A 27,411-nucleotide genomic window follows, 5' to 3' on the forward strand; every position below is an offset into this window, starting at 1 on the left:
CTCAAATTATATCTTTTGTGCCGAATAAGTGACTACGTTATTTTTTTTTGTCTATTCATGTGCATAACATTACAAATGTTATCCATTTAGGTGTCTGGGCCGTTAACTACGTTAGTTTTCCCCCATAGTGACACGTCTCACAATTTGGTAATTTTAAAATATAAAATTATATATTTTAAAAAAACACACATAAATTTCGAAATAACCCTTAAACTTTGAAAATCTTCATTTCAACCCCTAAACTCACGCAGATTGCCGCCCTTTGCTATTGAAGAAGCTCCACCTGACCTCGCCTCCCCCCGAAAACCAAAATCGCTATGAAATCGTAATCGGTTGACGATCGATCGACGACAAATCGATGTTTTAAATCCAACGAACCTTAGGATGAAAATCACGATTCCGACGGTGAATCTGCAACAACTACGATGACATATAACTAGGATGATTGAACGTTCATCGTTAAATGATTGAGAATATTTAGAATATATACTACTTCGTACTCATCTTAGCTTAATAAAAAAAGTCAAATTCACCATACGTCTAATTTTAAATGGGTAAACCATCAAACAGCAAACCAACTATTACCTCACTCTTATTTTGATTATTAATTCTTAAAAAAGTTTAATTGTTCACTCAATTTCGATTAATCTAAGATAAATATAAGGTAATATACGTTCAATAATAACTCTCAAATCTTCCTTCGACATTAAATACTTATATCCCTGGTATTCATTGTATTTGAACCCAAAGTCTCAAGAAACGAAAACAATTTTTTTACCATCGTTCTTCACTCAATTTTATGAGATTAAATTTTTGTCACTCCATTATTATTTTCATATCGTATTGGTTAAGTTATATTAGCATCATTAAATGTTTTATTGATATTATTTTTTTATACTCTTCACTTATCGCTCGATCATCATATGTCATCCAAGAATAATTATTAATCGAACAATCATTCATTCTTAAACCATAAACTACCCCTTTTACTTGAGTCCCATCACCTTCATCTCTCATGCCATCCCACTCTAAAAATTCAAAAAATAACAATCATCCACAACGATAAGAGAAAAATAAGGTTAGATTTGTGGATAAGAGAATAGAAAATCAAATCATTTAGAGTCAGATTTGTGGATTTTAGGTGTTTTCAGTTAAACAGACACTAAATTTACATTTAGGAGAAGAAAACGAAACTGATAGAAAATTTTAAGACTTATCGGTCAAATTCTTCAGGGTCAAAATGCAATTGGACCAGCACCATTTACTAGCAGTTTTATTGATAAAACAAGCTTAACATGCTATGCTAATGAGTAATGACCACGAAGCTTAACATGCTAATGCTAATGACCACGAAGCTTAACATGCTAAAATCTTGAGCGCAACTTTTCTGATTACCAAAACTATTCTGATTACCAAAACTATTAACATCAGATAGATAGAAGCAAATACCAAAACCAAGTTTGAAGTCGAAGTTCATCTGTAACTGATTTTGATTGTTTTCAGTTCAATAATTTAGAACTGATCTGAGTTTTCAGATCCATTCAAGATGAGCAGCGAATACGATATCTACTTGAAGGAAATAGATTTTTCTGGTCAGCCCGACGATTGGGATCTTTTCACATTACAATCTGAGATTGAGCCAGTCAAAGTACAATCTGGCGCGAACGGATCAGTCGGTGATAATCAGGAGAACTCGTCGAGCAGAAAAAGAGACCACGGAGTAGTTTATCCTAACTTATAGGACGCCAAAAGAAAACGCCCAAGGAGACAGAGTCAGCGCCGAGGAACTGATTTCGCCGCTGCAAAAACGACTAAGGGAGTCTTGACTTATGCATAGCGCATCAAGGCTCGATTTGCTCAGCGTATGTCAAGACTTCCTTAGTCGTTTTTTCCGGTTCCGCGGGAGTTGACGATTCACCTGTAAAATCGGATCCCCGCGGCCGGCTCTGTCTCCTTGGGCGTTTTCCTTCGGCATCGCATAAGTTAGGAGAAACAACTTCCCGTCTCTTTTCTTGCTCGACGAATTCTCCCGATCATCACCGGACGATATCGGTGGTTCGTTCGCGCCAGATTGAACTTCGAATGTCGAATCCTCAGGCTGTTGAACTTGAAGGCCTCCTCCGGATTGGAATTCACGATCCTTCCAGTAATCGTCAACGCGGCTCATCTCGAACGGATCTGGAAATTTCTAAATCATTCAACTGAAAACAATCAAAATCACAAACGATTGCTTCCGATCCAGATCAAAAATAGAAAGGAACAAGCAAGTCAACGGCACCGAATTATCTTTCAAAAACAAAGGATATAAAACCATAATCTAACAAATTAAACAAAAAGATACGAAACTAAACGAAATGCCTCAAGTAATTAAAGGAACTACCAATAAAGGAAATTATGCAAAACCCAAAGCAAGATAATGATAGTTCATAGATGAATTAGTAGATTCGGTAGAAGCACTTTACTACTTTAACGTATCGAAGAGAAGAGGGGAAATGGCCAGCTGCCGAAGAGTAGAGCTAAGGAGATGAAGTGATTCATTGCTGAGGGATTTTATTTACAGGCCAATCCCCATTTCAGGTTTCACCATTTAAGCAAAAAGATACGAAACTAAACGAAATGCCTCAAGTAATTAAAGGAAGGGTAAAGAATAGTAATGATCACTGAATTTTTCTAATAATTGCATTTAGGTCTCTCAACTTTTAAAACTTATAATACAGTCCTTTAATATTTAGTCTGTTTGTAATATGGTCCCCGATGTAACCGTCCGTTTGATGCCGTTACAATGTCGTTAGAAGATGATGACATGGCATTCCTCCAACATTTAGTCCGTTTGCAATATGATCATTGAACTTTTCAGACGCTTGACGCTTGCATTTAAGTCCCCCAACTTTTAAAACTTACAACACAGTCTTCAATTTCATTCTAAACCCCAAATTCCTTTTCGATCTCAAATTTCCTTTTTCGCTTCTCTCTTCTCATTTCCAGTGCCACTTTTCAGTCGGGAATACATGAAAAATTCTAATATAACTTTAAATTCTGTGAGGTATTGTGAGAGAAGACCCGACCAAGAGACTCTCGGGACCATCAACGATTCAAGGTGTAATGTTAGATACATGTTATCTTACCAACAAATTGCACTTACCTTTTAGATATGTATATGAGGACAGAATGTTAAAGATGGTAGGAGAGTTTTTGATTATTTAGGGGAAAGAAATATGGTTTCTTGGACTTCATTGCTTGGTGGCTATGTTCAGAATGGAATGAACGAGCAAGTTTTGGAATTGTTCTTGCAATGCAAATGGAAGGCATAAAACCCAATCCATATATCTTTGCAATTGTTATTCAAGCTTTGAAAGATGGTTTTATTTGTAACCCTAAGATCGAAACAGTGCTTATGGTAGCTTACAGTAAGTGCAGTGAAAACACTGGAGAAGAAGAAAGTGGAGAAGAAATATACAACTACAATTTAACAATTTCCGGGAAGAAGCACGAATCGAATCATTATTCCTATTAACCGTGTAAAACTAATGAGATTTGCTTACTGTTTTTTGTGATTCAGAATCATTTTATTATTAGGAAAACCAGGGTAGATTGTTAGACATCATTCATTTCTGATCTCAACACACTGAGTTGTTATGGAGTAGGTTCGAAATTTAAGTGCGAATTCGATTCAAATTCTGAGCATTTTGAAGGTTTAATTATGTTTTTCAGCTGTAGGTACTAGTTGGTCATGGCCGGAACTATTTTCCATTTTTCCTCCGTGGAATCCAGCATTTAGTTGACAAGTCTCCTCTATCATTTTCTTATACAAGAAATTAATGTTTTCTGAATATATAAATTGATAAATGTGAAATGGAGAAAGTGCTGGGAAGAATGTAGACCATAGAAACCAACCCCAAGTAAACTAAAGCAATTGACGGGACATAGGATAGGATAAATATCAACGGTACCAATGCAACCGTAAGTCGTCCGTTTCCTTGTGGGACAAGGCCGGTCATAAAAAGGGAAAATGCCGAATACGACGACGACGACGGTATATGTTTTGATGGGAGCAAAGTAGAAGATGATGATGTCAGCGAGAATGTAAAACCATGAGGTAAGTCAATACATTATTGTTTTTTAAATCTATGATATTTGACAATTCCTCGGAAGCACTGATGGAATCATTATTCTAGCATCAAGGTAAAGCTAATTAGATTTGCTTATTGTTTTGAAATTCACAATCATTTTACTATTAGGGAAACCAGTGTGAGTTGTGGAGTAGCTTCGAACCTTAAGTGCAAATTCGATTTGAATGTCGACCATTTTTTAAGGTTTCAATGTGTTTTCAGCTGTTGGTCATGGCTTGAACAGAAGAAATTACAGGGTAACTGATGTTCATAATGTATGCAATACTTGTCAAATGTGGGGCTCCATAATTTTGACCCTTCTGAGAGTATTTACTTGACAATTCCAAGTAAACGCAACTAACTAAAGCATTTGACGGGAGATAGAATGGGATAATTTCTGAGCTGGAGAACTATTTATTTTTGAACTCTACCTCTTGCTGATGTACAAAGCCATCTCAAATACATCATTTCTGGTTTGTTTCCTTGGAAATTTGATCTGTTCTTCTCTTTTCATATGCTCCTATACTTTGATTATTTATAGTTTCTTTTTGGGTATTTGGAGATCTGTTTTCTGATTTTCTACTCCATCTTCAGATATATTTTTCTTTCTCATACTTCATGTCATCGTTACCTTCAACTTCCTCATCTATTTCTAGAAAGAAATACGATGTTTTCTTGAGTTTTATAGGTGAAGATACCCGCAAAAACTTCGCAGGTCATCTCTATGATTCTCTGAAACGGAGTGGAATCGTCACTTTCAGGGATGACCTGAAGCTGGACGCTGGCGAAGAGATCCCGCCACAACTCTTAAGAGCCATTCAACAATCGTGGTGCTCGGTAATTGTTTTCTCGGAAACCTATGCTTTTTTCAGGTTGGTGCTTGGAGGAGCTTGCTGAGATTGTTAAACAAAAAAACGAGAAGGGACATAAAGTATTTCCAATTTTCTACAATGTGGATCCATCTGGTTTAAGAAAACAGAAAGAGAAAGTTGAGGAAGCCTTTCTTAAACACGAACATAGATTCAAGAAAGATACAGACAAGATCTTAAGGTGGCGAAATGCTTTGACTCAAGTGACTAACATCAAGGGATGGCATCTAAATAACAGGTAATTCATTCTTTTCTTCTCTGTACTTTCTTCTCTAGTGACAAACATGATGGGATGGCATCAATCCGTCTAATTGTTGCTTTTTTGTTTGCTCCCATACTATACTATCTTTCATGATTCATTGAAATGAAAATGGAAAAAAAAAAAACTCTTCCAAAAGTTATTAGCAAACTATTTATTCAAAACAACTAAATTATATTTGTTTGTAGGCATGAACCGGAATTTATTGGAGACATTGTTAGAAAAATATCAGCAAAACTATGTCAAACATATCCGCTTTTTCATGGTGAGTTGGTTGGAATTAGTTCACGCCTGGAGGAGTTGTATTCGAAAATAGAGATTGGGGAAGATGACACCCGCATCATAGGAATTTACGGAATGGGTGGCATCGGTAAAACAACCCTCGCAAGAGTTGTATACGACCAAATGTCATCTCATTTTGAAGTTAAATGCTTCATTGCTGACGTTCGAGAAGTTTCAGACAAATTTGGACTCGTTTCTCTCCAGAAACAACTTCTTTTCCAGATCTTGTCTGGTGAAGTCTTCGAATTTTTCAATGTTCATGAAGGGAATGCCATAATTAGCCATAGGTTGTCTAACAAAAAGGTCCTTGTTGTTATTGATGATGTGGATAATTTACAGCACTTGAAATGCTTGGTTGGAAGACATGATTGGTTCGGTTTAGGGAGCAGAATCATTGTAACAACAAGAGATGAACATTTGCTCCAATCTTACCGAGTTGATGATGTGTATAAGCCTTCAACATTGAATGACAGCGAGGCACTTCAACTTTTCAATTTGAAAGCTTTTGTTAGTGAGACAGTACCAAATGATGTTTTCACTGAGCTTTCTGAACATGTTGCAAAATATGCCAGTGGTCTCCCCTTAGCTCTTGAAGTTTTAGGTTCTTTTCTGTGCGGTAGAGATGTAGCTCAATGGCGAAGTGCAATCCAAAGACTTGAAAAGGATTGTAACAAAGAAATTATCGACAGACTTCGAATCAGCTTTGATGGATTGGAAGAAACGGAGAAGAATATATTTCTAGATATAGCATGCTTCTTCAATGGGGACGATAAAGATTTTGTAATGAATGTATTGGATGGTTGTGAGTTTTTCCCGGATATTGGAATCGATGTTCTCATTAAGAAGTCTCTACTAACAATTAATGAAAACAACAAACTGTGGATGCATAACATGCTACAAGAAATGGGAAGAAAAATTGTCCGGGAAAAATCTATTGAGGAACCTGGAAATCGTTGTAGATTGTGGGAGGAGAAGGATGTCTATCATGTGCTAACGAAAGACACGGTAAGTCATTCCACAGAATTTGTATCTTATATTAATGATTTATTTACTATATTTAACCAAAAGATTATATTAATGTTAAAGACAAGAATGATAAATATAATGCAAATTTTCACAAGTTTTATCATAGAAATTATCTCATTTTATTTTGTGTTTTCCTATGTCTTATTCTTGAATGCTTTTAGGCTACGAAGGTGATTGAAGGCATGATCGTTGACATTAGAAGGTAGGAAAACATACATAATCATGTATCGATGTACAACTTTCATATTGTTATGACTTTTTTAGTGGCTTTAGGGCCCCTGAGCTATACTCAAATTCTCATTTCTCCTGTAAAGTTTTTTAATGTTAAAGACAGATGTATGTGCCTGTGAATATTAGTTCTAGTTTCTTAAGGGCTATGTTTTTCTAACTGTATGCATGTTCAGTTCTTATGAAGTTTGTTTCCATGTGTTTTGAAAGTCCTTGAAGAATCATCTCTAAATTTCTATTCGGATATGTGTGGGATACGAGTGCTCGACAGAACATAGATAAATTAAGTGCTGGAGCAGCCCTGCTTTTAGGTATCAAATGATTTGGTATATTTTGAACTGAATTTTCGTTGTTTTACCCATGGCTATCAGGGAATCGAACAAGATGCTCAATTTGAATGTCGATGCTGTCTCGAAGATGAAAAAATTGAGATTACTCAAAGTCATTTGCCTCTCAAATTCTGATGAACTCAAATATCTTCCTAATGAGCTACGGCTCTTAGATTGGATGAGATATCCTTTAAGATTCTTACCTTCAAGCTTCCAACCAGACAACCTTGTTGCACTTCTGTTACCATACAGTCGCATTGAACAACTATGGAAGGGAAATATAGTAAGAACTAATTCACGTGACCCTTGTTTTCTAACTTATTTTATCCAGATTAACTAAATCTTCTCTAATTTATTATTGTTTTCAACAGCCGCTGTATAAGTTGAAAGTGCTCAACCTCAAAGGGTCCGAAAACCTGATCAAGACACCGGACTTTACAAAAGCCCCAAATCTGGAAATTTTGATATTGGAGGGTTGTATAAGAATAGTAGATGTTCACCCATCCATCGGAGTTCTTTCGAGGCTCAAACTTTTGAATTTAAGAAGCTGCACAAGTCTTAGGAATCTTCCAACCAAAGTTGGAATAGAATCTCTTGAAACATTAATCCTAAAAGATTGCAGAAACCTTATTAGTCTCCCAAGCAGCATAGGTGGGTGTAAATGTCTAAAAACTCTTGATCTTTCTGGTTGTTCTAAAGTTGAAAACTTGCCAGAGAATTTGCGGGAACTAGAGTTGTTGGAAGAGCTCGACTTAAGTGAAACGGCCATAGCAAAACCGTCATCCTTCATTTTTCAACTTAAAAATCTTAAAGTTTTGTCTTTGAATAGGCTCGAGGGACCATCATCTAAGTTACCATCAAATCTACCTTCTCTTTTCCAGATATTCCAAAGAGGAAGGATCGAGTCCGTGCCTCTGATGTTACATTCATTGTCAGGTTTGAGTTTATTAAGAGAGCTGAAACTAAAGAACTGCAATCTTCATGAAGGAGATATTCCTAGTGATATTTCTTGTTTATCCTCTCTGGAAAAACTTGAGCTTGGCGGTAACAATTTCATCAGCATACCTGTGTCTGGTACTGTAGTTTCCAGGCTTCAATATCTTGGATTGTCAAATTGCGGGGAGCTTAAATCGTTGCATGGTCTTGGTGCTTCTATAGAACCGTTTGCAAATCCATCAAAAATTTGCTATGCAGTGGATTGGACACGGTTTAATGGTCTTCACTGCTACAGATTAGTTGAGAATACCAATGAATTAACATTGCTGAAACGACGTCTTAAGGTCGATTATCATTCTTTTGCATTTACAGAATCTCATTCTTGAAGAATTATAGTACTAGTTACCAAGCAGCATTTTATTTTGCAGGCATTTGCATATTTAAGAGAAAGTTATGATGTTGTAATACCTGGAAGTGAAATCGCAAAATGGTTCAGCCATCAAGCAGTTGGCTCTTCAATCAAGATACCACTGCCTAACAATATTCAGAATGATAGCCAATGGATCGGAGTTGCTTTCTGCTGCATTTTTGTCAATGATGATGCATCAAGGGATGAGGAACTCACATGTGAAGCTGTTATCCATCATAGGAATTCTGGACAAGCTGGTTCTGATGGATCTTTTTTTCGGGGTAGAAATCCTCGATGCGTCACGGGGAGCGGCTGGATTTTCTCTAAAGAATATAACCAGCCCATAATAAAGGATCACATTTATTTTTGCTATTTGTCGTGTGACAAATTCTATCCATTTTCCTTAGAGGATAAATGTGATGAAAGTGAAACCGAGAATTCGTCATCGGATTGCTCAAATCAGGAATTTGATGAACTTCAATTTTCAATCACATCTGATGATTCTCACAGAAGTGTTAAGGTGAAGAAATGTGGGATTCGAGTAGTGTATCAGAAGGATTTGGAAGATGCCAATGAGCACTCCATCGCAGATAGATCAATAGTTAATGGTCCCCTTATAAAGCGAAAACGTAATGTTTACGAAGAAACCGAGGCTGTGCCACAACCAAAAAGGATGGAGAAGTTTTTCAATTTTATGATGGAACGAACGGAGAAGAAGCATTAGTTACAGTCAATTTTATTCACCACTTTCAACATGTTTCAAAATATGAGTTGGTTTCTTCCGAATATTAAGTTGACTACGAAAGCAGTAAGTGCATACAAACATTTACAATCTTTACTTGAGTTATATATGCATACATAAATATAATGTTTTGCAGTCTGATGATCATTGGATTTTGAAATGCAGGTCCTATCTAACATAGAAATTCTCGACAGACTCTGAATAAACTTTGATGGATTGGAAGAAACGGAGGAGAATATATTTATAGATATAGCATGCCTCTTCAATGGGAAGGAGAAAGATTTTGTAATGCAAGTATCGGATGGTTGTGAGTTTTTCCCAGATATTGGAATCGATGTTCTCATCAAGAAATCACTTTTGAAAGTTTATAAACACAACAAATATTTGTGGATGCAGTCTTGCTACTAGAAATGGGAAGGAAAATTGTCAGGGAAAAATCTATTGAGGAACCTGGAAAACTTAGAAGATTGTCAGAGGAAAGACATGTCTATCATACGCTAACGAAAAACACTGTATGTATGTGTGTGTACATAAAATATAATTATATCTCATCAAGCATTTAGTCATTTTTAAGAAGTGATATGGATTCAATATTGATAGACTTGTATGATATGTTTTTAGTCCACGGAAGCGATTGAAGCATGATCATTGACAATAAAAGGTAAGAAAACACATACAGAGGTATTGATGTATATCGCTAATATTGTTATTGCTTCCAACCAGATAACCTTGTTGGAATTCTGTTACCCTACAGTGTCATTGAACAACTCTGGAAGGGAATAATTCGTCTGATCCTTGTTTTGGGATGAAAGATTAGAATTTGATTTAATATAGAAACATAGCAACAAAAATGAGCTTTCTTATGTTTTCTCTTCCATCTCTGTTTTATTATTGTGTTCAACAGCCCCTGTATAAGTTGGAAGTGCTCAGCCTTATAAGATCCGAAAACCTGATCAAGACGCCAGACTTGGCATCAGCCCCAAATCTTGAAATTTTTATATTTGAGGGTTGTATAAGAATAATATGTTCATTCGTCCGTTGGAGTTCTTAGGAGGCTTAAATTTTTTAATCTAAGAGGCTGCAAAAGTTGTAGGAATCTTCCTACCAAAATTGGAATGGAATCTCTTGAAACCTGAAAGAATTCAGGTTGCTCAATGAGTCAAAGCTTTCCAGAGATGGCAAAATGGGTTGTCTGAAAACTCTTAAATTTTTCTGGTTGTTATAGATTAAAAAGTTTGCCATGTCTCATAGGTGGGTGTAAGCGTCTAAAAACTCTTCATCTTTCCAGTTGTATAAAGTTCTGTTTTTGAATAAGCGCAAAGGCCCAAATCTACCTTCTCTGTTCCAGGTGTTCCGAAGACGAAGAATAGAGTCTATGCCACTGATGTTACATTCGTTGTCAGGTTTGAGTTCATTAAGAGAGCTGAAACTAAGGAACTGCAAACTTTGTGAAGGAGATATCCCTAGTGATATTTCTCGTCTGTCCTCTTTGGAAGAACTTGACCTTAGTGGTAACAATTTCTTCAGCATGCCTTCATTTCTTACTCGACTTTCCAAGCTTCAATTCTTCGATTGTCGAATAACAACTTGTGCAATCTTTGTGAAGGTGATATTTCTAGTCTATCCTCTTTGACGCATCTTGATCTTAGTGGTAATTTCATCAGAATACCTGTCTGTCTTGCTCGACTTTTCAAGCTTGTATTTCTCGAATTGAGAAATTGTAAGGAGCTTAAATAATTTGCCTGAACTTACGACTATAGGAAGTGTGTACGCCAATGGTTTTGCTTCTCTGGAACTAGTTTCAAATCCGTCAAAAGCATGCAATTCAGTGAGTTGGGCGCAGTTTAGTGGTCTCCACTGCTACAGATTGGCTGAGAATATCAATGTATTAACATTGCTGAAGAAACATCTCAAGGTATTTGCAAGTTCAAGAAATGTATTTGATATTGCTATACCTGGAAGTGAAATCCCAGAAAGGTTCAGCCATCAGAGAGTTGGCTCTTCAATCAAGGTACCACTGCCTAACAATATTCGGAATGACAGTCGATGGATTGCAGTTGTTTTCTGCTGCATTTTTTAACGGTTTGGCCGATTCTCTTGCGAAATGTGGACTGCAGAAAATGAACATGTTCAAGGCTTGGTGGTAGCAATGCCGTTTCTGCTTCAGTTCTGCGGTTTTTCTGCTATGACATCTTCTCTGGTCTCACCAATGCCATCTTCTAAGCTCCAATGCTTTTCTTTGAAAAAAAACTTCTAGCGCCGCCTAGGCACCGAGGACGTAAGCACATTGCCGAACCTCGTAAAATTCTCGTGTTCTTTCGTTTTCTTTACCCGTTTTCGTCAACAGCCTCTTGTTGGGAGGATTCTAACCGGTGTAAGATCAAATTTATCGATGAGCTAGGAGCTAACATAAGGTTCTATGTACCCTTTTGAGTCTTCCATAGAAACCAAAATTCTGTTTTATGTGACAGATACGGGTATTATTGATCCCGGCATACCATTTGACCTCGTCTTTGTGGCGGCAGGTGCAACTGAAGTCATGGCTACAACCGGAATCGTGGACTTTATTACATGACATGTTCTCGTCGTCGCCGTTGTTTCTATGGTAGCGTTGAACTACATTCAGGAGGATGCATGTTCTTGTCACTTGCTTCGCTCAAATCTCATTTGCATCCAAGCTGAAAGACTTTTAACATCTTTATTCATCAAACTTCAGGGGTATTATATGTCCTCTTCAACGGTGAATCAGTATTTAAAAGTCTTTAATAATAAAAACAATTATTATAATGAAAATTTAGGGTAAATTATGCGTTTAGTACTCAAATTATCAGTTTTGGTCCGTTTTAGTACTTAAACTTTTAATTTTTCAAAACAATATTTAAAGTTTAATTTTTGTTTCATTTTAATACCCGTTGTTAAAAACTTTAGTTTTTGTTTCATTTTAGTTCTCTTGTTCAAAATTTAACGTTAAGTTTTGAAAATATTAAACATTTTGGTACTAAAACAGATCAAAACTGATAGTTTAGTTATTAAAAACATTAAATTTTTAACGACATAGTGCTAAAATAAAACAAAAACAAAATTTTTAGATATAATTTTAAAAAATTAAAAGTTTAATTATTAAAGCATACTAAAATTGATAGTTTATATACTAAAAATTTTAATAAGGAAATTTCTACGAACAAAAATATAATATATATAATTTAAACTTTTTTATCTTAATCATTTAATTTTACTCATTCAGCAATTCAAAAATTAAATAAAAATTATGAATTTTGTAATGTATAAATATATATGGCTCTTAAAATTAGTGAAATTGTATAATAAAAGTTGAGCAGTAGATAAAATTTGCACATGCATTACTGTCCACCTATAGTGCTTTCCACAAATGCCAAAAGATAATTTCACCAGTAGTTCTTGTTATTTATCCGATCACCACATAAATTATTTAAAATATAAATTCCACATAACGTGTATTAAATTTTACAAAATTTAAAAGATTGATCAATTATTAGGGGAGTTCATTTTTTATTTTAAAATAATTAACCAAGTGAATTAAATTAGTTCATTTAATTCAGTCAGTCATCGAATTATTTCATGGACTTATTAATATTTTTTTAATATTCGGTTAACGGTTAATTTAGTTCAAAATCGGTTAATTAACCGAATTTATTGAATTAACCAAAATTATTAAATATTATATATATTAATTATATATTTTAAGCTCAAATTAAAAATTAAGACCAAATTATTTTTTAATCACACTAGACTCATTAATTTATTAACACTTAATTAAATTTCAACCAAAATAAAAATAGTTCTATTATATTCAAATTAATAATTACAGAAAATTATAAAAAAAATGGTTAATTCAACTAACCGACCAAAATAATCGAACTTTATTCCGATTATTATTTTCAAAAAGTTTTGTTCAATGAACAGTTAAAGAAAAAATTCAGTTAATTAAATTAATGATAATTCAGTTTGATCGTTGATCAAATTAATCGCGTAAACACCACCTATCAATTACTTCAAACAAAGAAAGAGCGAATAATTAATGGTATTACAATTATTATAAAGCATATAATTGTGTTAAAATAATATCTGGAATTAATTTTTGTATGTTTATTTAAACACTTAATACATATCCGATCAATTGCTCGATTACCCAATTTCTCACTATGGAATTATCAGAGCTTCATTTCGTTTTGATTCCTTTAATGTCCCCCGGCCACCTTTTACCAATGGCCGACATGGCTCGCCTCTTAGCCATTCACGGCGTCACCGTTTCGATCGTCACCACACCTCTCAATTCCCTCCGTTTTGCCTCCGTCATCGAACGTGCCGTCGCCTCCGGCTTCCGGATCCGCCTCCTCCACATCCAGTTCCCGACAACCGATTTCGGCTTACCGGAAGGCTGCGAGAACATGGACCAGCTCCCTTCCCGCGACTTAATCAAGAACTTCTTCATGGCGGCCGCCGAATTACAACAACGATTCGAAGAGCTTCTCAGCGGGTTAAGACCCAGACCGAGTTGCATCGTCTCCGGTAAGAATCTGCCGTGGACGGTCAAAACAGCTCAAAGTTTCAACATCCCCAGAATTTTCTTCGACGGAATGGGTTGTTTTCCGTTCACGTGTACTCATAATATAGAGCTCTCGAAGATCCATGAATCGGCTTCGGAGTTTGATTCCTTTGTAATCCCCGGTTTGCCTCACGAAATCAAATTAAAAAAAGCTCAGTTGCCTGAAAATTTAAGCCAAGGCTCGAACGATTTGAAGAATGTAAGAGATAACATTCGAGCGACGGAGAATATTAGCGACGGAATCGTCGTCAATACTTTCGAAGAACTCGAAACCGAATACGTTAAAGAGTATAAACGAGTTAACGGCGACGATAAAGTGTATTGTATCGGCCCGGTTTCAGCCATCAACAAGCTGAGCTCCGACAAAGCAGAAAGAGGCTCAAAACGGTGTCGTTTGAATTTGAAACTGAAGACATGGCTTGACTCGAAGCAACCTGGCTCAGTGATTTACGCTTGCCTCGGAAGCATATCGGGTCTCACAAAACAGCAGCTTTTGGAGCTCGGGTTAAGCCTGGAATCATCGAAGAAGCCATTTATTTGGGTCATAAGAGAAAACCCGAAATCAAATGAATTAGAAAACTGGATTTCAGAAGAAAAATTCGAAGATCGTATCAAAGATCGAGGGCTTATAATCCGTGGTTGGTCCCCACAGTTGTGGATCTTATCACACCCCTCCATTGGAGCTTTTTTGACGCATTGCGGATGGAATTCGACCATGGAAGCGGTTTCGGCCGGCGTGCCGGTCATCGCGTGTCCATTGTTCGCCGAGCAGTTTATCAACGAGAGATTGCTCGTCGATGTGCTCGGGATCGGGGTTAGCATCGGCATCGAGGCGGCTGTCACGTGGGGATTGGAGGAGGAGTTCGGGTTATTGATGAAACGTGAACGAGTGAAAATGGCGATCGAGGAAGTAATGGAGGAAAGTGATGTTGGTGAAGAAAGGAGGAGAAAGGCTAAACGGCTTGGGGAGATTGCAAATAAGGCCATTGAAGAAGGTGGATCTTCGTACAACAACATGAAAATGTTGATTCACTTTGTGCTTCGACGAACTAAAGAGGTGACTCGAACCAACTCTTAATTCATATGAACACGAGTAACAGTCTTATATGGATTTCATCATCATACACCAAGCAGCAAGTTGCAGTCTTATCAATATGAAGGCATATATATATATATACAATCAACAACTATCTCGGGTCGTTTTCGTCATCCCACCGGAGATGTTTTAGCTGCGAGAAGAATGAGATCTCGCCGGTGGTAACTAGTCCGGAGCTTCTTGTACTTCTGCACAAAGGTCCCGATATCATTGCATCTACAAGGAAGTGAAACTATCTTCGAGTACTCGTATCTAAATCCGTATAACGTAGCTAATATACTATTAATATGTACCTTGAAGCCTATGCATAAACGATGCACGGGAGTAGAACTTCAGAGTTTCTTCTTTCTGCCTCTCGAGCTCGTTTAGTTTTTCCTGAGCCGCCGCCAATTCAGTCGTTCGGATAATTCTGCACTGCAATCACACGAAAGAAGAATGATTGTTAGATGCTCAGAAATCTCACCTGGTTCCTTAGCTCCAAGATTTGTGGTTCTTTATCCAGATTGTTCCCTGTTTATTGAAAACATATAACTGGGAAGTTGTCTCCTTGTGCACATATCTCTGAAATTTGTTGCATTATCATGATACTCTGTGGAATAAGAACTCGCTAGCAGGCTGCATAGTCTCCTTGCGGAGTTCATCTGTTATCCGATAAAAAAGTTTATTCCGGACGAGTAAGAAACCGACGAAAACGATGAAATTCAAAGTAACGACGAGCATGATTTTCTCGCCGTATGCATGCCAGTCTAAACGGTTCTAAAGGTTAGCTAAAGTGCAACCCCATCATGATGCCAACAAGGAACAACAAATATAACACAGAGCAAGCCAAAAGAATTTAGGAGGCTAAGCACCATATAATTATTTACGATCGCATGTTACGTATCCAAATCCAATTCGAGGATCTAAAATAGGGAATATCAGTGAGATAACAAATGAGTATTATCTTGATCAGTCATGCGACGTTAAATTGAACTCTGAGAGAAAATAAACGACAAATGATGGAAAAATAAAATAAAACAAGGTGTCAAAAAACAGAGAATAAACATATTATGAAATCAGAGAAATTCGTGCAATAAAGTCAGAATTATTAAAAACAAAGATGAAAAATAAAAAGAAAATATCGACGATAACAACTAGCATCAAGACAGGTATCGTTGCCTGCTAATGAAAGGAAGAAAAGGACCAAGACAGAGAAAATAAGAAAGCAAAGCGCTAGGGTTAATTATTTTCACCTATATTTTCACAAAATATAGGCGATAACAACTAGCACCAAGACAAGTGTCGTTGCCTCGAGAGGTTTCGGTTTTGTGAACTTCGAATGTCCCGATGATGCCAAGAGGGCAATGGAGTCGATGAATGGATCAAAACTTGGTAGGGTTTCTTTTAAAATGTTTTACCAACTCTTCGTTTTACGCATATCCGGCAATCATGCAAACTCAATAGTTCTCTACATGAAAGAAAGCGGAACGCGAGCAAATATTACGTAATCAGTTCGAGGAACTACGGAAGGAGCAGATCATGAAATATAAAGTAAGCTTTGCCTGAGCTCATTTCTCTACATGATCATTACTTGTGTTTATTCCTTTCACCATTTTCTATCTCTCTAAATTACAGGCTTCAAATGTTTATGTGAAGAACATTGACGACGAGCTGAGAGACCTTTTTAGTCCATGCGGTACGATTACTTCTTCAAAACTTATGCGAGATGACAAAGGAATAAGCAAGGGGTTTGGATTTGTATGTTTCTCTGCTCCGGAGGATGCCGCTAAAGCCGTCGGCACGTTCCATGGGAAGTTAACAAATTTCTATAATCATTTGGGAAGTTATTCACTTGTGACTTGCATCTCGAGTTTCATGCCTTACTGAATTTGTGAATGATCTTTGTCCCGGATATCTTTTAGGATATATTTTCCACCGGAAGCCGCTGTATGTTGTGATTGCCCAAAGGAAGGAGGATAGACAAGCACATTTGCAACTTCAGTATGTGCAGCGTATGGCCGGATTAGCAGGGCCTTCCACAGCTATTCTCGCTGGAGGATATCCTCAGCTTTACAACACCTCTCCGACCGGCATTGTTTCGCAAGTACCTTCGCGGCCAGGAATGATGTATCAACCTTTAAGGTTCTGGCCAGGATGGAGGGGCAATGGCTTTGCATTACCATCCAGACCAGTCTTTCAACCATCACTGCCCATGGTATGTATTCATTCAAGGTTCCTATACAACTACATTAGAGGCACAAACTACTTTATGACTAAAGATATATGAGTACATTTATGTTATATCGTAGTTTCCTACTGCTCCAAGACAAACCAGGGCAAACCGGATTTGGATGAACGGTTCTGCTCTTATGCAGGGTGGTTCTCGCCCCGTCACATTCATGCCTCAATCGCAACAGCTGACTCAGGCAGTGAACTCTTCGGAAGATCAAAGTAACCAACAGGTTGAACTTTCTCCCCTCTCCATCTCCCTCTTACATGGATTCACTTGTTATTTATTTTTAAGTCTACGTTGGTTTGACTCTACATTTTGCAGCGGACTGGGCAAGCTAAATATGTACCAAACGGTCAAGCTCGAGAGGTGAACAAAGGCTCCGATGCCGCACCAGGTGGTTCGAACTCTGTTTCAGCTTTGACACAAGAGAGTGACATGCTGAGTAGCATGCTTTCAGCGGCTTCACCCGAGCAGCAAAAAACAATACTTGGTGAACCACTTTATTCCCTTGTTCACAAGCACCAGGTAATTTCCATAGCCTAGAACACTTCAGGAGTAATGGAACATAGACAATTACTTGACACAATCCAACATGCGAATCTTCGTTTTATGTCCCTGAACATGGAGAATCCTCCCTGAACATGTATATCGAGATACGATTACGATTATCGAACACGAATACTTCCAAAGCTAACATGTTTCTCTCTTTGTTTTCTCTTGTCTACAGCCTGATCTGGTGCAAAAGATAACCGGAATACTTCTAGAGATGGACAACTCTGAACTGCTCCTTCTATAAGAGTCCCCAGAAGCACTGGCAGCCAAAGTGGAGGAAGCCATGGAGGATCTCGAGCTCTCAAATGCTAAAATGTCTGGCCAAGATACCCTTCTCCCCAATTTCCTTTCTGCTGGAGTTGCTGTCAATTGAAATCTTGGCTGTTTATGGCCAGAACAGTTGTTTCTGGATTAACATTTACGTAATGATTTTACAAGATGGTGTATTAAAGTTGTTTATGAAGAAAAATTGAATTGAAAGTATGGTTTTCAGAATCGAACCGGTCAGCGAACCGCAGTGCTACCGGTTTACTGGTTCAACCGGTCAGATCGGTCGAAAGAACCGGACGACGTCATAATTAATTAATTATTTAAAAAAGTTAAATAAAAAATACCAAAAACATTTAATAAAAAACAGTTTTTTATATCAAAAGTCATATTCAAAGTAAGTAATAAAATATATAAGTTAAAAACTATAAAATCAAGTGAAACAAAATGATTCAATTCAACTACAACATAATATTTAAGGTAAAACATATTAAATAATAAATATAATTATATAATTATAATCAAAAAATAAATTTGGGGTTAAAAAAATCATAACAAACTATATTTTTTTGTTTAATTTTTAGAAAAAAATCTTACATGGCTAAGAAACATAGAAGAACATCACAAAAGTCTAAAGAGTAAAAATATGAAAACAAAACAATCTCATATGGCTAAGAAACATAGAATAGCATCTCAACTGACTTCTATAAATAATAGAGGTAATTTGACATTCAAAATCATAGAGTCTTTTGGTGAGCACAGAGCAAACTATTCTTTCGTTTCAATCGAGCTCGATTTCAGGCTTCAATCTAGTTTCTATTTTTTTTTTGAGTTCGAGCCTTTTTGAGTTCAAGTTTCAATATTATATTTCGAGTTCGAGTTGAACTAGATAATTTGTAGCTCGTGAGTTTTTTAGTCGAGTTGAGCTTACTTTTAAAGTTTTCGAGTTCGAGTCGAGCTCAGCAATACTCGAGTTCGACTCTTCTCGTTTAACAAACGACGCCGTTTGATTTAATTTTTTTTAGAAAAAAAAACAGAATATCGGTTTTCAACCGGTTCATGGTCTGGTCTGGTTCGAACAGTTCACAGCCGGTTCAGCGGTTCCTTCCGGTTCACTAGTAGCGGTTTAACCGGTGTAGAATGAATCGGACCAGACATCGATTCCCGGTTGAACCGACCGATTCGGTCCAGTTTTCAAAACACTGATTGAAAGGATTAACTAAATATGGATTTTTTTGCGGATTAACTATGGGTAAATTACATATTTAGTACTAAACTATCAGTTTTGATATATTTTATTACCTAAACTTTCAATTTTTTCATAATTATACCTAAGTTTAGTTATTTTTTTCATTTTATACACTTTAGTTAAAAATTTTAGTCTTTGTTTAATTTTAGTACACTCGTTCAAAATTTAGCATCAAGTTTTGAAAAAAATTGGAAGTTTCTATTAAAACGAACTAAAATTGATAATTTAGATAGTAAACACGTTAAATTTTTAATGGCGGGGTACTAAAATGAAATGAAAACTAAATATTATGTATGATTTTAAAAAAATTAAAAAAGTTTAAATATTAAAACGAACTAAAATTAATAGTTTAGGTACCAAATAGATAACTTATCCCGAATTAATTGATAAATAAACCAAATATTAATTATTATAAAAAATTATTGTAAAACAGCATACAAAATAATATAAAAAAGTTAATATGAGGTTTTAAATAAATTAAAAAAAAATGGCAACACTATACAGGCCGAAACACTCGGCCCGTTTATTAATTGATTTCGGCATTTTTCAACTATATATAAATAACAACGTCGATAGGGTTTCTTGGTAACAAGAGCAGTTAGCAGAGCAGCAGACATGGTTCTCAAGTACGCTCCGTTGTTTTCTTCCTCTTATTTCTTTCAAATTTATTTATAAATCACGATTTAGTGGTCTATTGTATAATTTACCTGAAAAAATATGGATCTGCCTTTCATTTCATTTCATTTTCTTTTCTTATATTTTAGTTTTCTACTTCTTTCTTCCTCCCTTGTTTTTATTAGGATATGTTTATATGTTAATTTCAGTGTTAATCAGTTTTGTGATGTTGAAGCTCTTCATTTTCAATCGGATACCTGTGATATAGGGATCAGCTAGTTTATTGAAGTTAATAGCTCTGAACTAACGAAAATGAGGGTTTAATGCCTGCTGTAATTTGGTTTACTGAACATTATAAGGAGACTAAGGCACTCAGTTAATATCTTTCTGAAATAGATCTGTCATTTTCTGGTCTGGCTCGTTGAATGGTTTCTGTAAATAATTTTTTTCTTGTATACTATGTTACCTTCAATTTGGTTTGTTGAACATGGATGCTTCAAGAAAAAAAATTATTGGAGCACCCTAGATTGGAATGCAAGTTTCTTACACGGATGATTTAGGGGGGGGGGGAAATTAGGAGTGAGGGAATAGCTTGTGAGTTAGAAATGAAAAATTATTTGTCTTTTCTTAATTGTGATATTGGCTGTTACTTTATTGTGTATGATCTAGTGATAGGTTAATATTTTGTGTAGGGATATATCAGGTTTGGTATTATCCATTGGCTTTCTTTCATTATGCCAAAAGTTTGTAATTTGAAGTTCCCGAACCTTGTGCTTATTTTTTCCCCAATTGCTTTCATGTTAGGACCGAGCTTTGTCGGTTTAGTGGTGCCAAGATATACCCAGGGAAAGGCATCAGATTTGTTCGTTCTGATTCTCAGGTAGAGTTACATCCAACTCAGGGTCTAAAAGGATGGTAGTATTTGTACTGGTTAACAAAATGTGTTTTGCATCTTTGCTCAGGTTTTCCTCTTTTCAAATTCGAAATGCAAGAGGTACTTCCATAACCGTCTGAAGCCATCAAAACTTACATGGACAGCCATGTATAGGAAGCAACATAAGAAAGTGAGTGTCAACTTAGCGAACGCAATTTCATTTCAGTAGATTGTGTTTCTTTTAATTAGATTACCGATGAGTTTTGAAGTAATTTCATCTAGATTAACAAGTAAAATCATGTATGAGATTCCCATTTTATTTATGACCTCTACTGATTAAAGTTTTATTGGATTAATAAATAGCTTGCTTATGAATTTTATAGTTTTCATGCCTGTTATATTTATTTTTCTGTTGTGTACATGCATGTAGGATATTGCTCAAGAGGCTGTTAAGAAAAGGAGACGCACCACAAAGAAGCCTTACTCCAGATCCATCGTCGGTGCCACCTTAGAGGTTATCCAGAAGAAGAGGAGCGAGAAACCCGAAGTTCGTGATGCTGCTCGGGAAGCTGCACTCCGGTATGTGGTTCTTTCATTTGACATATAAGTTTAGTCTATTCTTTCGTGTTTGCAATTACCAAATTTTGACCCTCGTTATGCCGCATGTTGTACAGAGAAATCAAGGAAAGGATCAAGAAAACCAAAGACGAGAAGAAAGCGAAGAAAGCCGAAGTAGCGGCAAAGCAACAGAAGACACAGGGCAAGGGTAACATTTCGAAGGGTGGTGCACCGAAAGGTCCCAAGCTTGGTGGTGGTGGTGGAAAGCGTTGAGTCGTAGGGTTATTATCACTTTTCCCTACCCTGAGCAATATGTAGTATTTTCATATTGACATTAATGTATGGTATGAATTGCCTTGGTTATGTTTTTGCTTTTATGCTTTATGTACCGTTTCGTGTACTCGGTGTTGAAGTCAATTTATCAAGTAATATTATGGATTATTTTTTTAATTTAAAGTTTTTGTTGTTACTAAAATCTTTTTGAAAGTATTTGTATTGGTTTTTTTTGGTGTTTTCTTTAATTAAAAAAATCATATTTTAATAAATAAATATTTTTTTAAATAGTGTAGGATGATTATAAGATAGTATATATTCATAATTTTTAACCATTAGTAATACACGTATTCTGTAGATATAGCTATGCACACATACTTTGTAAGTAGAACAATATTCCTATTAATCACTAAAAGTCTTATTAGATTTATTCTAATAATAAATATATTTTGGTGTATAACAACGTGTTGAATATTCATTTATTAATATATTATTTCAATCTTAATTTATTTAACTACTTAAAATCTGTATTATGTGTAGTTATTATTTATTAATTTAACTATTGTAAGTCTTTATACATTTTTAAATTCCTGTTCAAATTCCAACAAATTTAAAATGGGAACATAAATGATAATTGAAATTAATTAATATTATGATATTATAAATAATTATATTTAAATTTAAATTTTAAATAAAAACATTTAATTTTAAAATTTAATTTGATCATATTAGGTAAAATTTATATATAACATGATAGTATAAAAAAAATTTGTTACCCTCAAACTTCAAGGTTTCGCCTCTACTAATTTAGATTAATTCAGGTCATACACCTAGTTTTAGAGGTTAGACTCCCAACGGGGATTTTCTGCATACATTAAGACTTAAATCTGAGGCCTTAATTGATATCAAGCTACTTATCACTTGAATTAACCCTTTGGTTTGATAGTATAAATCTTTTATTAATTTAAATTTATTTGATTTGATTTAATTGAATATTTAATCCTAAATAGGGGTTGAATTTAACCATTTTAAAAAATTTGGGTTGAAATTTCAGTGAAGGGCCCATGAAAAAGCACGAATTGAATCCAATTTTATTTCATGTCCCAGGAGAAACCCGGATGTCGATCCATACGGTACACGGGTCCCCCCCTCGTGCCGATCCGTTCCCAGCTTTCACCCATTACTTAACGGAACCGTCTCTACCCCCTAACGTCTTCCGTTCGAATCCGTTCCTCTTTTCCCTCTTAACCTAACGTCCGCCTATGGCTTCTTCCGTTGACGACGAGTTTTCTCTCATCGACGACCACGATACTAACCCCGGCCACCACCACCACCACTACCATCCTTCCTGCGCGCAGGTCCACGCGCCACCATCCGATAATCACAACGCCGACGATGACTCCGATTCTGCTTTCCCGGTAGCCAATTTCGGTACCAACAACAACGACAATAGGAACGCTGCGTCATCTGATGCGAGGATCGAGAAGAGGAGGGATCAAGAAGAGATAAACGACGGAGTTTTTAAGAGATCGAAGCAGTCGGCGTCGACGGAGTACCGGAAAGACAGAGAAGAATGGAGCGACACCGCGATCGGGTGTTTGTTGGAGGCGTATATGGAGAAGTTGACTCAACTGAACAGAGGGAATCTGAGAGGGAGAGATTGGGAAGAAGTGGCGGTCGCGGTCAGCGAGCGGTGCGAGAAGCAGAGCAAGAGTGTGGAGCAGTGCAAGAACAAGGTTGATAATTTGAAGAAAAGGTATAAGCTTGAGAGGCATAGGATGAGTGATGCGGCATCACGGCGAGCCATTGGCCTTGGTTTAAGAAAATGGAAGAGATTGTTGGAAATTCTCTTCCGGCGAAAGCGGTGGCTGATGAAGATAAGGGCTGCTCTTCTCCGGGAACCGCTGCCAGACAATCCAAAAGGTATATTTTGATACCATTCCATATCTGGTTATGTGCTAAGGTTTCACTAGGATCCAATGTAGCCTGGGAATAACTTGAGAAATGATTGTTTGTGATATTCAAATTTGTTATCTGCTAAAGTAAAGCGGATTCGAATGTATATTTCTGGTATATTATCTGCTTAAGTAATGTATATTTTGATAATGGACACCCAAATTCCAAAGGCTCAAATCTGCACACTTTCAGAAATCTTTGACAACTGCTAGACTATTATTTGAGCCTTCATACTCATATAATCCATTAGCAATATTAATAATCAGGAAAAATGTGAGCAAACATTCTCGGTTTCGCACTTTTATTGAGTTCGTTTGAAATGATGCTATTCTCTAGTTGTTCAAGTAAAATACTAAAATTTGAGCCTGTATTTGATTTTATCGCTACATTGTACTGAATTCGTTTTTGAAGTGTTCTACCTCTTGATAGTTCCTGATTCTGGCTTGTAATGATGTTGATGCCTTCTTTGTTGTTTGATTGGCAGATATGCTTTAGCCACACCATGCCCTGTAGGACAGATTACCATGAAATCCAAAAGTCCTAAGTGGCGCAGAGTGGTATTCAAATTAGTGGTGCAGCTCTTGCTTGCACTGGTCCTCTCAATATCGACCCTAAGGTTGACCGTGAGTTTGTTATATAAAGTTTGAAACTCGGATGATATTGTTGTCAATTTGCATAAATGTGGTTTCTTTCTCATTATCAGGTGGCAATGTTGATTGCTAGGGAAGTTGCAATTGCATGCCGCCTCGGTGTAGAGGTAATCTTCACTGCCTTTATCTCTTATGATTGCGGAGTTTGCAATTCTTTTAAGATGCAATATTTTTTGGTGAAATTCCAGGTAGCAATCGTTGTTGGAGGTCGCAATTTCTTTTGTGGAGACACATGGGTTACTGCAACAGGTTTAGATAGAAGTACTGCATATCAAATTGGGTAATGTTTTCACTTCTTTACTCACGATGGATGATTACATACCAAATTTGTTTTAATCTTGAACCATATAATAGAAGAGTATAAAGCCTAAACTTGGGCAGACTTATAAGACTAAGCTTGCTGATATATAGATGTTTGATAGTTTTATATTTCCCGGGTTATGATCATAAGCAGATACTTTTTGGCCATTTTTGGTAATGACTTAAGTTGGTTGGTATATGTAATATTTCTTCTTGTAAGTTGCATGTTGCTTAGATTCAGGCATAAGTATAGGAGACGAATAAGTGTCTGACACGGGTATGCTTAACTTCCATGAGTATTTGTTGGACATAGGTGTTGGAAACGGGTATTTTGGGAAAGATAAACAGTTAGAGTAAGCATATTATATCCAATAATCGGAATCAAATGATGGGTTCACAAGAAAAGATTTTAGCAAATGATTTTGTTTGTCATGTGAACTTTCGATCTTCTTTGTGTGCTAATAAGAAAGTCATGGGCTAACATATATCTTCATATATGATTATGAAACTAATCAAAACCATGATCCTGCAACTTACTGCAGCATGATGGCGTCCGTGATGAATTCTATACTGCTGCAATCATCGTTGGAGAAGATAGGAGTTCAGACCTGTGTGCAAACATCATTTTCTGTGCAAGAGGTTGCAGAACCATACAGTCGGCAACGTGCCATACGTCATCTTGAAAAAGGTAGAGTTGTAATATTTGGTGGCATTGGTGCTGGCACTGGAAATCCACTCTTTTCTACCGATACAGCTGCAGCACTTCGAGCTTCAGAAAGTATGGTCGTGTCTCTCTGGTTTTCTACAATTCAATCTCTTGAACCATACGACTCTCTTTTCTTTGTTCCCCTTCCATATCTGAGCTGGAACGCTTATATGCATGCAAACACTTTTTTCTTTCCTTTTTCTTGGGGTTCTCGACATTTGACTTATATACTGCTTTCTCTTCAGTTCAAGCCGAGGCAGTTGTTAAAGGTACGAATGTCGACGGTGTTTACGACTGCCATTCCCAGGACAACAATGCTACCTTTGAGCACATCTCGTTTCGAGATTTAGTCTCAAGAGGTGCCACAGCCATGGACATGATGGCATTGACCTTCTGTGAAGAAAACGGCATTCCTGGTTGGTATTCTTGTAGAAATCACGCTTCATGTTTGTTGTTCTGGGTTTTTATGATTTGCTTCCGAAATATTTTATCGTTCTTCATTACCAGACAATCGATCCCCTACGAATTAAATCCATTTACTTTGGCACAGTTGTGGTCTTCAACCTTCTTCAGCCTGGAAACATCTCGAAGGCAATATGTGGAGATCAAGTCGGTACGTTGATCGATCAAACTGGAAGGATAAGCTGATCCGGTGCTCAAGTCCGATACGGTTAATGTACTCTAGTAACAACAAGCGTTGCGTAGTAGTTCAGCTGTCGTGTTTCTACAACTGAGCCTTCGATCGATTCTTGACCCGAAGATGCTGCTGCTGTAACATCCGGTGGCCAGGTTTTATCGTTAGCCTGCAATGTCCGAAAATCAGTAATTTCGTATGGTGCCCATATTTACTGTATTTAAATGCATAAAAATAGTATCAACTTATTGAAAAATCAGCTGTGGAAGATGGTTGCAGCGATGTACCATTACAGATTCATAAGGACTCAAAGTGATACTGTGAGATTTTTCTGTAGATTAGAATTACAAGTAGCAAGTTGTCATTGCCTGAAACTTACTATTGTTCAGAAATTCCATTATTTGCAAATTTGAAGATGCATTTCTCAAATTGCTAACAATTTTTATCATTGTTTATTTCGATATTTTCGATAATTACGACGTCGAGAACTATATTACTCGAACTTTAGGGGTCTTTAGTTTAAGCAATTACATCTGCAGAATGATTGTGTATCGTTAATAAAAGAGTAAACGGACTGATATTATCTTATAATCGCCTCAAATTATATATATGAAAATGCCAATTAAACTATATTTTTGAGTTGATCTTGTTGGAACATATCAATATTTTGTTTTTACTACAAGATTTTATTCTCTCTAATACACAATTATATATATATCAATTCTTTTATTAATCTTGCTTGATTTGTACCTTAAATCATGATTTGTCTATATTTGATTAATGTTAATAATTCATAAATAAATAACATGTATATTTAAATTGTAAATTATTAATATTTGGGATTCTACCAAATGCCTTTATAGATAAATGCAACTTTCAGTGATGTATATCAAAGTTAAAGGACCACAAAGTAAAAAATAGTAATTATTACCAAAATTAAGGACTACTGTGTTAAAAATAGTTATCATTACCAAAATTAAGGACCACGAAGTAAAAAAATGAAAAAGGCATGTCACCACCATTGACTAAATTAGTAATTATTTGCAAAATTAAGGACCACAAATAAATTTATATTTTTTTTCGAAAATAAATTAATTTTATAAAAACGTAAAGCTATTATCATGTAGATAAAGCAAATATGTTAATTAATTGATGTTATATCGTAATACCAAAATATTCATCTAATTGTTGACTAAACAAATTGAATCGAAATTGAAAATATATGCACGAATCAACTTATCTCTGTGATTAAAAGAATTATTGTTGTTTCTAAATGTCAAGGGTTCGAGCATCAATAATTGTAGCAGAATGATTGAGCGTTCATTGTCAAATAATTGAAAGTATTTAAAACAGATACTATTTTATAATCACCTTAACAAAGAAATTTAAAATATATCCGATAAAAATATCATATCAGTATTTAAGTTATATTTTAGCCTCTCCTATTATAAAAATTAATCCATGTATAATAAAAACTGCTATAATAATTTTGATTTATTTCCTCTTCAAAATCAGTACTTTTATTCTTTTATAATAATTTGTTGGAATTTGGGAAGTGGGCTTTTAGTTCAAATGTATGCTTTCTATCAAGTATTTAATAAATATTTAAATAATATACTTACTTTTTGAAATCAATAGAATATTTGGTTTAATTTTTTATTCACCAATTATCAACAAATTCAATCTTGTTTCATT

At 35.9% G+C, this 27,411-nt stretch overlaps 3 protein-coding genes and 3 pseudogenes across 4 annotated transcripts in view; all 6 read left to right on the forward strand.

Annotated features, from left to right (window-relative positions):
- LOC120183916 (TMV resistance protein N-like) overlaps nucleotides 1–8,448 on the forward strand; it is a 50,399-nt gene extending 41,951 nt beyond the window's left edge. Inside the window, exons 2-3 of one of the 2 annotated variants that reach the window (XM_039188505.1) lie at nucleotides 7,145–7,385; nucleotides 7,474–8,448. In XM_039188505.1, coding sequence (XP_039044436.1) covers nucleotides 7,158–7,385; nucleotides 7,474–8,424 — 1,179 coding nt within the window. In that variant the 5' untranslated portion in view covers nucleotides 7,145–7,157 and the 3' untranslated portion in view covers nucleotides 8,425–8,448. Of the gene's footprint in view, nucleotides 1–7,097; nucleotides 7,386–7,473 lie in introns of both variants that reach the window. The other variant, XM_039188504.1, reaches the window with a different exon arrangement.
- Nucleotides 4,633–6,751, forward strand: LOC120183871 (annotated as a pseudogene).
- A 4,913-nt stretch (nucleotides 8,449–13,361) lies between the features above and the next one.
- LOC120183872 (UDP-glycosyltransferase 73C3-like) lies at nucleotides 13,362–15,306 on the forward strand (the record flags this gene model as incomplete). The annotated part of the gene is made up of 1 exon (XM_039188471.1): nucleotides 13,362–15,306. A coding segment is annotated over one exon (1,491 nt), but the record flags the coding sequence as incomplete, so codon positions are not given.
- A 258-nt stretch (nucleotides 15,307–15,564) lies between these two features.
- LOC120183873 lies at nucleotides 15,565–18,007 on the forward strand (annotated as a pseudogene).
- Nucleotides 18,008–19,747: 1,740 nt separating this feature from the next.
- LOC120183921 (60S ribosomal protein L24) lies at nucleotides 19,748–21,663 on the forward strand. Its single transcript, XM_039188508.1, has 5 exons — nucleotides 19,748–19,776; nucleotides 20,570–20,645; nucleotides 20,728–20,829; nucleotides 21,070–21,218; nucleotides 21,314–21,663. Exons 1-5 carry the CDS (start codon nucleotides 19,766–19,768, stop codon nucleotides 21,468–21,470), a joined length of 495 nt encoding a protein of 164 aa, XP_039044439.1. The 5' UTR covers nucleotides 19,748–19,765; the 3' UTR covers nucleotides 21,471–21,663.
- Nucleotides 21,664–22,663: 1,000 nt separating this feature from the next.
- Nucleotides 22,664–26,111, forward strand: LOC120183915 (annotated as a pseudogene).
- Nucleotides 26,112–27,411: the final 1,300 nt, after the last annotated feature.

This window comes from Hibiscus syriacus, unplaced genomic scaffold (assembly GCF_006381635.1).
Source record: "Hibiscus syriacus cultivar Baekdansim isolate YM2019G1 unplaced genomic scaffold, ASM638163v2 tig00112852_pilon, whole genome shotgun sequence".
NCBI lineage: Eukaryota > Viridiplantae > Streptophyta > Magnoliopsida > Malvales > Malvaceae > Hibiscus > Hibiscus syriacus.